Source organism: Corylus avellana, chromosome 7 (assembly GCF_965113065.1).
Source record: "Corylus avellana chromosome 7, dhCorAvel1.hap1.2, whole genome shotgun sequence".
In the NCBI taxonomy this organism is placed as follows: domain Eukaryota; kingdom Viridiplantae; phylum Streptophyta; class Magnoliopsida; order Fagales; family Betulaceae; genus Corylus; species Corylus avellana.
In genome coordinates, this window is record NC_142496.1 from 26,770,373 (window position 1) to 26,784,016 (window position 13,644).

Consider the following 13,644-nt stretch of genomic DNA (forward strand, 5'->3'; position numbering starts at 1 on the left):
AACGTTTGACATCGTCCTTCTTCAGTTCTTTGGCCTCCGCCAGCCAGCCTCTATTTTGGCTTGACTATATATAGACCCACGCGCATCGTTAGGGAGAAGGCCCAGCTACTACAAGTATGTGTTTAACACGAGCCCTTCGTTGAGGCTGTGACTGCGTGTGGAACTCTTGCAAAGTCTAGTTTCACATTGAGAAATACTTGGCTTCATTTAAAAAATCTATTTTTTTGATGATTTTAATCCTAGATGGCATGATCCATTTTAAAATTAATAGATTTAAACAATAAATTAATAAATTTCTAAAAAATGGGTCATGTTACCTAAGATTAAAATAGCCAAAAAAAATAGACTTTTTAATGAAGCCAAACATTTCTCTTTTGCATTATACCGTCCATGAAGCTTTGTTCTGCCACGTTTGTGAATAGTATATCACCACGTGGGAAAACAAAGAAGAAGAAGAAGAAGAAGAAGAAGAAGGGTATTAAAATTTTTTAGTACTCATGGTTAAGACAAAGCCTTAATAATATTTTTTAGTGAATTGCTATATAATTGTTATATAATTGAGATGATTTGTCATTAAAAATCAAGTATAATTTTTTTACGGGTTAAATACCAAATACCCCCATGGGGTTTCGTTTCTTTATTTTTTCTCCCCTAGGGTTTGATTTTTATAACAGAAGGTCCTTGTGATTTTGATAATAGACCAAATTAGTCATTTTGTCAGTTGACCGTTAGTTGACTTAATGAAAGTCCATGTGGACCAATTAAATATTGACATGTGGCACCTAATTATGAGGTGGCCATGGGAGTTGCCAGGCCACCCCCATCTGGCCGGATGGGGGTGGCCGAGCCACCCCCAATACCCCAGTACCCATTGGGGGTGGCTCCCTTGGTGCCACCACCCCCTTGGGCACTAAGGAGGTGGCTCGGCCACCCCCAATTATATATATATATACATTTTTTAAAATTTTTTAAAGAAATAAAAAAAAAAAAATTAAGTAGGTGCCACATGTCAACATTTGATTGGTCTATGTGGACTTCCATTTAGTCAACTAACAGTCAACTGACAGAAGAACTAATTTGGTCTATTATCAAAACCATATGAACCTCCTGTGATAAAAATCAAACTATAGAGGAAAAAAAAAAAAAAAAAAAAAAACGAAACTCCATGGGGTATTTAGTATTTAACCTTTTTTTTTTTTTTAATAAGTATTAATTAATCCAATGACTAAGTTTTACAGCTACATCTTTAAAATGAATGACAATTCTATAGCAATTTAGCAAATAACAAGAGAGGAATTGTCTTCTATTTATAATAAACCACATATAACTCATTAATTCTTACAAGTTACAAGTACATTTATTAAAACTCTAGAGCTTACCAATTCTCTACTATAGGCCATAAAGTTTTCAACTTCAAGTGACTTAGATTTCATGTAACTTCTCATTATTACTATAACTCTTATGGATTTTATGTGGTTAAGCAAACTTCTTTGTGAATAAATTCATTGCAACTAATATTTTTAGCAATTACCATTAATCAGCAATTTACATACACAGAACAATATATTAATCAAGGAGATAAAAAAGGGACTTGGATCTATATTATTAGTAATCAGAAGCAGAAAAAATAGAAACGAAGGGAACAAGAAATGACTACACAACTATTTCCATTTATACACCTCAATGGACATGTTCAAAAAAAGGAAACAGCAAAGAAGATGTTGGGTTTGGCTACAAATGACGTGGAAAACTCATCCAAGCAACATAAACAATTAAACAATTATACATCAAAAGTTCAACAAATTAAAAAGAAAAGAAAAGAAAAGTAAACATTTATATCACACCTTTCACACTTATCAAGCTCAAGCTTTTTGGGGCTTTTCTAATACCCCACGAACCTCCACTCAACGCCAAATCGACTATCAATATATAGACCCACCCCCTTCAACTTTCATCGAAGGCCAAGTGATCAATCAGTAAACCATACCTCCTAAAACACTTCAACATTCAACCACAATGGCGTCCATTTCTCTGGCTTTTCCTTCCCTCCAACCAAAATTTATATCACCCAGAAGATCACCAAAGCCCTTCACGCGTAAGATTGTAGTCCGTCCGATCTCTGCCTCGGGTTTCGAGACGCCATCTGTGTCGGTCCAACCGGTGGTGCCACCTGAACCCACCACACTTCCGATCCGAAAAGTCCCCGGAAACTATGGCATACCTTTTATCGGTCCAATCAAGGATCGGCTTGACTACTTTTATAAGCAAGGTCGCGAAGAGTTCTTTAAATCACGCATCCAAAAGTACCAATCAACGGTGTTCAGAGCCAACATGCCACCAGGTCCTTTTATAGCCTCCGACCCGAGGGTCGTGATTTTACTTGACGGCAAGAGCTTTCCCGTGCTCTTCGATGTCACAAAGGTCGAAAAGAGAGACCTTTTCACCGGCACTTACATGCCATCCACGGAGCTCACCGGGGGTTACCGAGTCCTCTCATATCTTGACCCGTCGGAGCCAAGCCACAGCAAGCTTAAGCACCTCCTGTTCTTCCTCCTTAAGTCTCGTCGCGATCATGTCATACCTGATTTCCATTCCAGCTACGTGGAGCTCTTTGAGAGCCTTGAGAACGAGCTTGTAACCAAAGGAAAAGCCGCTTTCGGAGACACCAGTGATCAAGCCGCTTTTAACTTCCTAGCTCATGCACTCTACGGCACGAACCCAGCCAAGACCAAGCTCGGGCTCGACGGGCCAAGCCTGGTTGCAAAATGGCTCCTCTTTCAGCTCGCCCCTCAGCTCAGTCTCGGCCTCCCTGTGCCTCTCGAGGAGCTCCTCCTCCACACCTTTCGTCTTCCTTCATTTCTGGTCAAAGCCGATTACCAGAGGCTCTACGACTTCTTTTATGAGTCATCTGGGTTCGTCCTCGACGAGGCCGAGAGATTAGGCATCTCCAGAGATGAAGCTTGTCACAACCTACTATTCGCCACTTGCTTCAACTCCTTTGGAGGCATGAAGATCTTCTTTCCTAACATGATCAAGCTCATCGGCCGAGCAGGGGTCAAGCTCCACACACAGTTAGCACAAGAGATCCGATCAGTCATCAAATCCAATGGTGGAAAAGTCACGGTGGCTGCCATGGAACAGATGCCTCTGATGAAGTCCGTCGTGTATGAATCACTTCGGATAGAACCACCAGTACCTCTCCAATACGGGAGAGCCAAGCGAGACCTCATCATCGAGAGCCACGACGCGGCTTTCAAAGTCAAAGAAGGCGAAATGATATTTGGGTATCAGCCATTCGCAACCAAGGACCCCAAGATATTCGACAAAGCCGAAGAGTTTGTGCCAGACCGGTTCATCCGAGAGGGTGAGAGATTGCTCAAGCATGTGCTATGGTCCAACGGGCCAGAGACTGAGACACCAACGGTGGGGAACAAGCAGTGCGCTGGGAAGGATTTCGTGGTCTTGGTGTCGAGGCTTCTTGTCGTGGAACTGTTCCTTCGATACGACTCCTTTGAGGTTGAGATCGGTACATCGGGGGCCTCCGTTACCTTAACATCTCTCAAAAGAGCCACCTTTTGATCATTGTAATCACCTTCTTGACACTTCATAGTTTTATAGCCTAGGATGTATATGTTTTGAGAAAAACATAACATTTCATTCAATAATACCACAAGCATAAAGCTCTTACAACACAGGGCATAGCTCTGTAGTAACCATAGCATAAAGTTACAAGATTACCAGGTTTAATACAAGATTCGAGACCAATCAACTAACCCATGACTAATTAAAATCAGATTTAATACTAGATCTGTGACAGACAAACTCAATCAAATGCATGGATAGCAATTATTCCTCGACCTTGAGAGCAGAAAGACTCTCATGCCAAAACTTTTCCTCCTCAACCCGAATGCCAGGATAATTATCACATCCACAACCCAAAGGTCTGGACCAAAACTAATTAACCAGAAGGCGACATAGATCGAGTGAGAGAGGAAAGAGCCTTATTACAAGCCGAACAAAACAAGGAAATTAAACAATACAGGAAAAAAAAACACATGCCAAAACACAAATACATCTTAAAGAAGCAGCAGAACAGAGAAATAAAACAAGAAAAGAAACAGCACACTCCAATTACGCACACGCCAGGGACTGAAAACTGGAGAGGTATTGGAAGCTCATCGCAGCGGGGACGCGTTGAAGGGCCCAACAGTGGACGGTGGGCGCGAAGAAGACTGGCAAAGCAGGACCCGTGCAGGCCAAAAACCACTACGTAAAGGGTGTGGGAGCTCGACGCATGAACAAAAACCTTAATAGCAGGCAGCGAAGCGGCGACATAGGTCGGCGGCGACCATAAACAAAATCCAAGGGGGGGGTGGGGTGTTGAAAGAAAGCCCCCCTCAAGCAAACCCACAAAGAGCCAAAACAAGTCCAAGGAGCCCGCTGCAGAAAATGAAGGCGGGGGAAGAAAAGTGGCAGGGAAGGGGCCAAAACGAAGAAAACAGGGGAGGAAAGGAGCGGCAAGAAAGGGGAAGAGAGGAGGCACCGGGGTTAGGGCATCAGGTAAATAACTAGTACCGGAGCAAGGAGGACGAGGGGAGGAGGGAGGCAGCCAAATGGCCAACCCTCCTCCCCTGTGTGGCTGAAAGGTATCGCTTTTCTCTCCGGCTGCTAGAGAGAAAAGAGACAGCTATTTACCATTGACTTAGTGTTTAATGAAATTCGCCTAGAATGTATATGTAATGAACCATACTAAACTTACAAATAAATTTTACAGGAAACTTCAATTAGTTTCTTGAACTTTTACGCGATTTGAAAAACCTTCAAACTTTCAAATCTCACTTTGAACTCTTGAACTTTCAATTTCTCTCAATGTGGACTCATCCATCAATTTTAGCAGTTAAAAATACCAAATTATCCCTAATTTTCGTTTTTTCAAAAAAAAAAAAAAAAGGTTTTGGAATTAAGGGTAAAGTTGAAATTTTATACAAAAGTCAGAGGTATAAAAATCATGTAACATTTAAAATCTAACGGATGGGTCCAAATTGAGAGAAATTGAAAATTCAGGTGTTCAAAGTGAGAAATTTGAAAGTTTATGGGGGTTGTTAAATCGCATAGAAGTTTATGAGGCTAAACTGAAGTTTTCCCAAAATTTTACAAAAAAAAAATCTTACAACATAATGTGACACAATATGATTGGATTGCTCAAAAGTTAAATTTATCTCATTTTTAATCATGCTATAAAATATTTTTTATAAAATTTATTTGTATGCTTAGCATTTCTCATATTTAATTGTTAGACTCATTGCCAATACAAATAGTTAACTGGCTTATTATTGTGCACCTAATTGTTTTTTCCAATTCTTTTGTTTTGGGTATAAAAGCATATTATGATAATTGATAAGGATACATTTTTTTTTTCCAAGTCTCATGAGAAAGTATATAGCTGACTTGATGTTTTCCATAAGATTTAAAACATAGTTCAAAAGCCACCGCCATTGACATCTCTAAATGGGACCAAAAATTGGATGGGGATCGGAGCTTTCAACTCTTGCAAGTTGCAACTCCACAAATTCTTATAAGAGCATGTATGCAGTAGTAGATTAACGGTCAAGATGCACTAAAATAATAAAGAGAAATGAAAGCTTGACAGAGAAAGAGAGACAAAGGAAAACTCGCATTCCTCATTTCGCGGCAGCCGTCCAAATGTCCCCCACGGATGGTATGATGTATATACTGTATTGCATCACTCCTCTTTGCCGGTAGTCAGAACGTGCACGTGTAGGAGCGTGGTCGGAATATGAACGTACGCCCTTTTGACCGTTGACCTCGTTCTTCTTTGACATTCTCCCTCGATTGGGGCTTGACTATAGACCCACGCGCAGCGTTAGCGAGAAGGCCCAGCAACTGCAAGTATGTGTTTCCTACGCGCCTTGCATTGAGGCTGTGATTGTGGAGCTCTTGTAAAGTCAATTTTGCATTATACCGTCCAATTCCATGAAGCTTTGTTCTGCCACGTTTATGAATATATCACCACGTGGGGGGGAAAAAGCAAGAAGGGGAAAAAAAAAAATTGGATAGTTAAATATAAAGAATTCATAAAAGGTATTTTAAATGAAGTTTTTCTTCAGAAAAAACAAATAATTAAACAATGGCCTAAACCTATATGATTATTCAAGCTATCCAAAATTCTCCCTCGTTTTTGTATTAAAGAAAATTTGTTTTCTTTTAAGGGTTAAATACTAAATTAGTCCTTGGGGTTTCACAACTTTAATTTTTCCCCCTTTGGGGTTTCATTTTTATCACACAAGGTCCCTGTGGTTTTGATAATAGACCAAGTTAGTCCTCCGTCAGTTGACCGTTAGTTGACTTAACGGAATTTCACGTTGACCAATCACATGTTGACACGTGGCACCTACTTAATTTTTTTTTTAAATGTATTTTCTAAAAAAAAAAAAAAAAAAAAAAAAGATCGAGGGTGGCCAAAACCACCCCCAGTGGGTACTGGGGGTGGCTCGGCCACCCCCATAGAGCCTAGGGGGTGGCCGAGCCACCCCCAAATGGCCAAGGGGGTGGCTCGGCCACCCCCGATCTTTTTTCTTTTTTTTTTCTCTTTTTTTTTTTTTTTAGAAAATACATTTTTTAAAAATAATTTTTTTTTTAAAAAAAAAAAAAACAAATTTTAAGTGGGTGCCACGTGTCAACATGTGATTGGTCCATATGGAATTACATTAAGTCAACTAACGGTCAACTGACGGAGGACTAACTTAGTCTATTATCAAAACCACATGGACCTCCTGTGATAAAAATGAAATCACAGAGAGAAAAAAATAAAGTTGGAAAACTCCAGGAGGGTCTGGAGTATTTAACCCTTCTTTTAATTCAGTCTAACAAACTGATATATGTTACAACCATTTTTAACAGAACACTTGATTTTTATAAGCATTTTTAAATTGGATTAGAATAATTTTTTCCATGAAAACTTTGTTCAATATCTAATGGTTTTGAGTAGACTTAGATAAGGCCCTAAAATTAGGTTATCCAAATCCTATCATAAATTAGGCAAGGAAATGAAAATGAAGTTATTCGTGCATGTACATTGAACTTTTCTCTGTGATCAAATTCATTGCAACCATTGTTTTTAGCAATTACCAGTAATTGCATGCACGAAACAATAAATCACTAAAGGAGAGAAAAAAGACTAATTAAGATTAATAGTTTTAGTAATCAGAAATTTATACGTATATTATCATAAGTATAATATCTCAAAAAAAAAAAATGAATGAAGTTCTAGATCTAAATCTTCCCTCCTCTCTTTCATGGTAGTGCTCAGTGTCTTCTCTGTAGATTCCACTGGTCTCCGTTTTTAGCGGGTTGCTTTAGATCTAATTTGTAGATCTAGATCTAGATCCAAATCTGGTCTCTTCAACCTTAGATAGTTAGATCTAATCGTCTTTTTCGGTCAATGTGTGTCTTCCGAAAGGATGTCTACGATGCCGTGCTCCTCCACTGCTGCTTGTGGGGTTTTTGTTTTTTATTTTGTTTGTCCTAGCTTTAGGACTGAGGGTGGATTTATTGTCCTGACCTTCGGGTTGAAAATGAAGTAGATCGGTGTGGAGGCTTAACTCTCACGGCCGAATTTTTAGTTTCTTGTTTATTTTTTATTTTTGTTTTGTATTTGCGCTACATATATCTTAGATCTAATCTGCATGAAGCAGATCTATTCCTTAAATATAATTGCACATGAGTTATCGGAAGTTTGAAGTCATTTTCATGACTTTGTAACCTTCATAATTTTTTGATATGATATTTTAGAGCTGTATACTCTATGTTGTAAGAGCTTTATACTCATAAAATTTCATCAATAGAAGTTTCATATTTTTCAAAAAAAAAAAAAAAGAAAGAAAAAGAAATCCAGGAAGCACCAATCGCCTTACTTATGATTACAAACTTATGTGTAACCGACACTAATTATTAAAGCATTTACATAAAAAAAAATTTACCAAGGAAATTGCATAATGTACTCAAAATATTGTAGAAAAATATAATAGAAACAAACAAAACAACTTATAACAAGAAAAGAAATACTAGCTACTGTATAAAAGTAGATTTGAATTTCCAATAATTTGTTGTTTGAACTTGGTTATTAGTAATTTACAAAATAAATGTACGACAATTTTTATGAAGTCCACCAATAACATCTCTTTTATTTACTAATGACTAATTAGCATTTCGAATAACAAAATTATTAGAAATTTCTATAAGAGTAAAGAAACTATTTCCATTTGCACACCTCAATGGATAGGTTTATAAAAAGGAAACAGCAAAGAAGACGAGGGATTTTGATACAAAAGATAGAGGAAAGCTCATCCAAGCAACAAAAACAATTAAATAATTATACAACAAAAGTGAAAAGTTCAACAACTGAAATAAAATAAAATAAAGGAAAAGTAAACATTTACTGCACGCCTTCCACGAGGTCAAGCATTATGGGCCTTTCTAAGAAACACCATCCCCACCCCCGACCCACTCAACGCCCCACCCCCATTCACTGCTATAAATTTAGAGACCCAACCACTTCAAGTTTCATCGCAGAACAAGGGACTGATAAGCAGCCGTACCTCCTACAGGCTACAACCCTCGGTTCTTATTTATTCTCCTCTCTCTAGTTCTCTGCAACAAAGCCAAAATTCAAAGCAACCACAATCCACAATGGCGTCCACTTCTCTAGCTTTTCCTTCCCTGCAACCAAAATTTCAAGCACCCAGAAGATCATCAAAGCCCTCCACGCGTTGGATTGTAGTCTGTCCGATCTCTGCCTCGGTGTCCGATACGCCATCTGTGTCGGTCCAACGGGTGGCGCCGCCTGAACCCACCAAGCTTCCAATCCGGAAAGTCCCCGGAAACTATGGCGTACCTTTTATCGGTCCAATTAAGGATAGGCTTGATTACTTTTATAAGCAAGGCCGTGAAGAGTTCTTTAAATCACGCATCCAAAAGTATCAGTCAACGGTGTACAGAGCAAACATGCCACCTGGCCCTTTCATAGCCTCCGATCCAAGGGTTGTGGTTTTACTCGACGGCAAGAGCTTTCCCGTGCTCTTCGACGTCACCAAGGTTGAAAAGAGAGACCTTTTCACGGGGACTTACATGCCATCCACGGAGCTCACCGGGGGTTACAGAGTCCTCTCGTATCTCGACCCATCGGAGCCGAGCCACGGCAAGCTCAAGCGCCTCCTGTTCTTCCTCCTCAAATCCCGTCGCGACCACGTCATACCCGATTTCCATTCCAGCTACGCGGAGCTCTTCGAGGGCCTCGAGAATGAGCTGGCAACCAAAGGAAAAGCCGCTTTCGGAGACGCCAGTGATCAAGCCGCTTTTAACTTCCTGGCTCGTGCACTCTTCGACACGAACCCTGCAGAGACCAAGCTCGGGCTCGACGGGCCAAGCCTGGTTGCAAAATGGGTCCTCTTTCAGCTCGCCCCTCTGCTCAGTCTCGGCCTCCCTGTGCCTCTCGAGGAGCTCCTCCTCCACACCTTCCGTCTCCCTTCATTTCTGGTCAAAGCCGATTACCAGAGGCTCTATGACTTCTTCTACCAGTCATCCGGGTTCGTCCTCGACGAGGCCGAGAGATTAGGCGTCTCTAGAGACGAAGCTTGCCACAATCTTCTCTTTGCCACTTGCTTCAACTCTTTCGGGGGCATGAAGATTTTCTTCCCCAACATGATCAAGCTCATCGGCCGAGCAGGGGTCAAAGTCCACACACAGTTGGCGCTGGAGATTCGATCAGCCATTAGATCCAACGGCGGAAAAGTCACGATGGCGGCCATGGAACAGATGCCTCTGATGAAGTCCGTCGTGTACGAATGTCTCCGGATAGAACCGCCCGTACCGCTCCAATACGGGAGAGCCAAGCGCGACCTCATCATCGAGAGCCACGACGCAGCTTTCAAAGTCAAAGAAGGCGAAATGATATTTGGGTATCAGCCATTCGCGACCAAAGACCCCAAAATATTCGACAAAGCCGAAGAGTTTGTGCCGGACCGGTTTGTCGGAGAGGGTGAGAGATTGTTAAAGCATGTGTTGTGGTCCAATGGGCCAGAGACCGAGAGACCGACGGTGGGGAACAAACAGTGTGCTGGAAAGGATTTCGTGATTTTGGTGTCGAGGCTTCTTGTCGTGGAATTGTTTCTTCGATACGACTCATTCGAGATCGAGATGGGTACGTCGGTGTTGGGGGCCTCTATTACCCTGACATCTCTCAAAAGAGCCACCTTTTGATGATCATTGTGATCACTGGCTTAATTGGAAACTGTACAAGAAATTTTCTTGTGGCTAATAGTCTTATTGCCCAAATTGTATATGTAATCTTTAGATTCATTGCCAATACATATAGTGTTGTTGCCATTTGCCAAGATTAGTTCGTAACGTAAATGATTTGCAGTAAAAAATTCCAATCATTTTCGGAAAAACAATTCCAACCAAATTTTCTATATAACCAGCAAATTATTAGATACTATGTTACCTGTAAATGGAAAATTTTTTCAACCAAAATTTCTATGTAACCAGCAAGTTATTAGATTCAATTAATGTTTCCTGTAAAAAGAAGTATATGTTGTGAATTGATTTTTGGAGAATGTTGCCAGCGCCTCGCAACAAGAAGTATGATCCTCTTTATTTTATTCATTTCAATAAAATAGAGGAGCCGGTAAAGCTAAAATTGGAGGCAAAATTGTCTTAATCTAAAATGATGAGGACAATTTTATCTCAATATTAGTATTTTTTGGCGTAACGGGACCTTTTCAATTTCAAATGAAATGCAGATAAGCACGTTAAGCTAGAATTGGGGATAAAATTGTCTCAATTTAAAATGATGAGACAATTTTGTCCCCAATTTTGACTTTACTGGCTCATCTCAATTTCATTGAAATGAATTTTTAGCCTAACTTCTCATTCTAATTCAAATTAGGATCTTTTTATTTTAATGGGAATGAGATCTTCTCAATTTCATTGCCAAAAAAGTATAAATATTGAAACAAAATTGTCCTTAGATTGAGACAATTTTGTCCCCAATTTTGACTTAACTAGCTTCTTTTCATTTCATTGAATTAAGATCCTATCTATTCATTGGGAATAAGATACTCTCAATCCCACTTTAAATCGTGAGGATCTTGTTAGGTCAAAAAGTATTAATATTAGGACAAAAGTGTCCTCATCATTTTGGATTAAGACAATTTTTGCTTAATGGGCTTCTCTCCGTTTTATTTGAAATTGAAAGGATCCCGTTACGCAAAAATAAAAAAATACTAATATTGAGATGAAATTGTTCTTATCATTTAAGATTGAAACAATTTTGTTCTTAATTTTGACTTAACCAGCTGCTATCCATTTCAATGAGAAGGAGTTATCTGTAGAGACAGGATGTTAATTCTATTAAAAAAGTCACGTGCCTCTCGGAAGATGGCAGACCGGCAGTAGAGTGCGGCAGTGCCTTTTGTACATTTCTGTAAAGGTGGTAACCTCCTATGCCCACGCAATAAAATAATATCTAAAGATTTGAGGTGCAAAGTTCCAGCACATGCTGAATTACTTAGGAAAAAAAAAAAAAAAAAAAAGCACATGCTGAATTCAATGGACGGTGAATAGAACGTCCCTTTTTCTCCTTTCCTTTATTTGAATAATTTTTTTTTAAAAAAAAAATAATAAAATAAAAATGGACGGTGATTAGAACGAAAGGGGAGTACATCAAAGTGTGGTTAGAGGTTACTTTCATTCATCTCATAAATGGTATGATCTAAAGAGCGAGAGTTTGTATAGTGGTTGTTGTTTTTACCTGTACGGCTCTGGAAATACCCGGCTTCCTTATGGTTCTTCTGGGACCATTGGCAATCACTATTGCCTATTATTTGGTCATTTTGAATTGGATCCAGAATTTATTATGTATTTGTACTGCATTTACCATTTGGGCTTTGTTGTCCAGGTACCCTCCCCTTTTGTGTTTGATTAATCATGTAACCTTCTTTTCCTTGCTTGCTTAGAAAAAAAAAAAAGCGACGTACAGTTATTATTATTATTTTTTTGAATAGAATTTATTTTTTCATTAGTCAAAATCAAGCTGAAGCAATTTGCTCTGCTTGAACAATGTCACAGATACAATCTGGTATCTCATCCCTCCAAATCTGATCTATGACACATCTAGTGGCTAACCTTGCTAATACATGAGCTACAACATTTAGATTCCTTCGTACATGATTAGGTTTCCAATTGGGAAGAGTATTCAAAATCATTTTTGCTTCCTCTATTAGCTGACGATACCTACTCCCATTTTGCTCCAAAGTTTGTAGTGACATGACGATAGTCTGTGCGTCGCCTTCTAGAATTACATTGTTCACTCCCATTTCTCTCCATAAATGGGTAGCATGGACCATAACCATTGCCTCAACAATGGTTGGATCTAAGCAGCCACTGCACGTGAAGCTCCTTGCTGCAACAAATTTTCCTTCATTATTTCTGATAATTAACACCCACCCCCCACCCCCCCCCCCCCCATAATGCCAAAATGGCTGCATCACAATTAATTTTATACCACCCATGGGGAGGTCTCGTCCACTTCTGCGTCGTCGCCACCCTGTTGGTGTCGTCCTCACTTGGTAAAACATTACACCGCGTGAACTCCTCCACAGCCATCACCGCCATCCTGCCCACTTCATTTGGGGGGGGGGGGGGGGGGTGGGTGGGTAAAAACACCTTCGTGTATCCACCTACTTCTGCGGAATCAAATTTTCCTCGCTGTTTCCACAAAAATAGTGAATTCTTCTCTCTCACATTTCTAGTATATTCCTTCCGCCAGAAGTAAAAAATCAGAAGATAGTGGAATGAATTTCTGAAATGTGCGTGATCCCCCACTCCATACATCCCTCAAAGAGGAGCATGCCCATATTATATGGAAAGTAGTTTCAACTTCTCGCCCACATATCGGACACATGGGATCAATAGAAATTTTCTTTCGAACTAGATTGTCTCTTGTCGGTAGCAAATCGTGACAAGCTCTCCACATGAAATTCTTACTCGCATTTGCAATTGTTAAACCCCATAATCCTTGCCAAACAGGACTATCACTGTCCCGGCTCGACGTCTCTGCATTTGAGCCCGTAGTAATCTCTTTTACAGGGTGATATACACTCCTAACCGTGAAGATTCCCAAGGTCGTTCCTCTCCAAATTTGCATATCGCGTTGAGAGGTATCCCCAATTGTTATAGTCTGAATTAAGGTGACCTCCTCCGGTGTGAATATCTCTGTGAGCAAAGGCTGGTTCCACCATCTAGTGTCAGGATCAATAAGGACACTCACTACCGATTCACAATCTAGTGTATGGGGGTGGGATTTCACCTTGTAAGTGTTTGGCTTTGGAATCCACTTCTCACCCCAGATTTTAACACTACTCCCATTCCCGATTCTCCATATCAACCATTCTTTGAGAAGATCACACGACCGTTGTATACTTCTCCAGGCATAAGATGGTCAATTCCCACTTGAGGCCTCAAGAATTGAACTCCGGGGTTTATCAGGTTTAAGGTCTAAGAATTGGGAATTCTTCATATGGGTAAGGATTGATTGTTAAAGGAGTCTAATTGAATTGTTTCTTA

The 13,644-nt window shown here is 39.9% G+C and overlaps 1 protein-coding gene and 1 pseudogene across 1 annotated transcript; both read left to right on the plus strand.

The window, feature by feature from the left end:
* Positions 1 to 1,977: 1,977 nt before the first annotated feature.
* LOC132184717 (allene oxide synthase 1, chloroplastic pseudogene) lies at positions 1,978 to 3,734 on the plus strand (annotated as a pseudogene).
* A 4,869-nt stretch (positions 3,735 to 8,603) lies between these two features.
* On the plus strand, positions 8,604 to 10,407 carry LOC132185891 (allene oxide synthase 1, chloroplastic). The gene has a single exon (XM_059599698.2). It carries the CDS (start codon positions 8,710 to 8,712, stop codon positions 10,276 to 10,278), a length of 1,569 nt encoding a protein of 522 aa, XP_059455681.2. The 5' UTR covers positions 8,604 to 8,709; the 3' UTR covers positions 10,279 to 10,407.
* Positions 10,408 to 13,644: the final 3,237 nt, after the last annotated feature.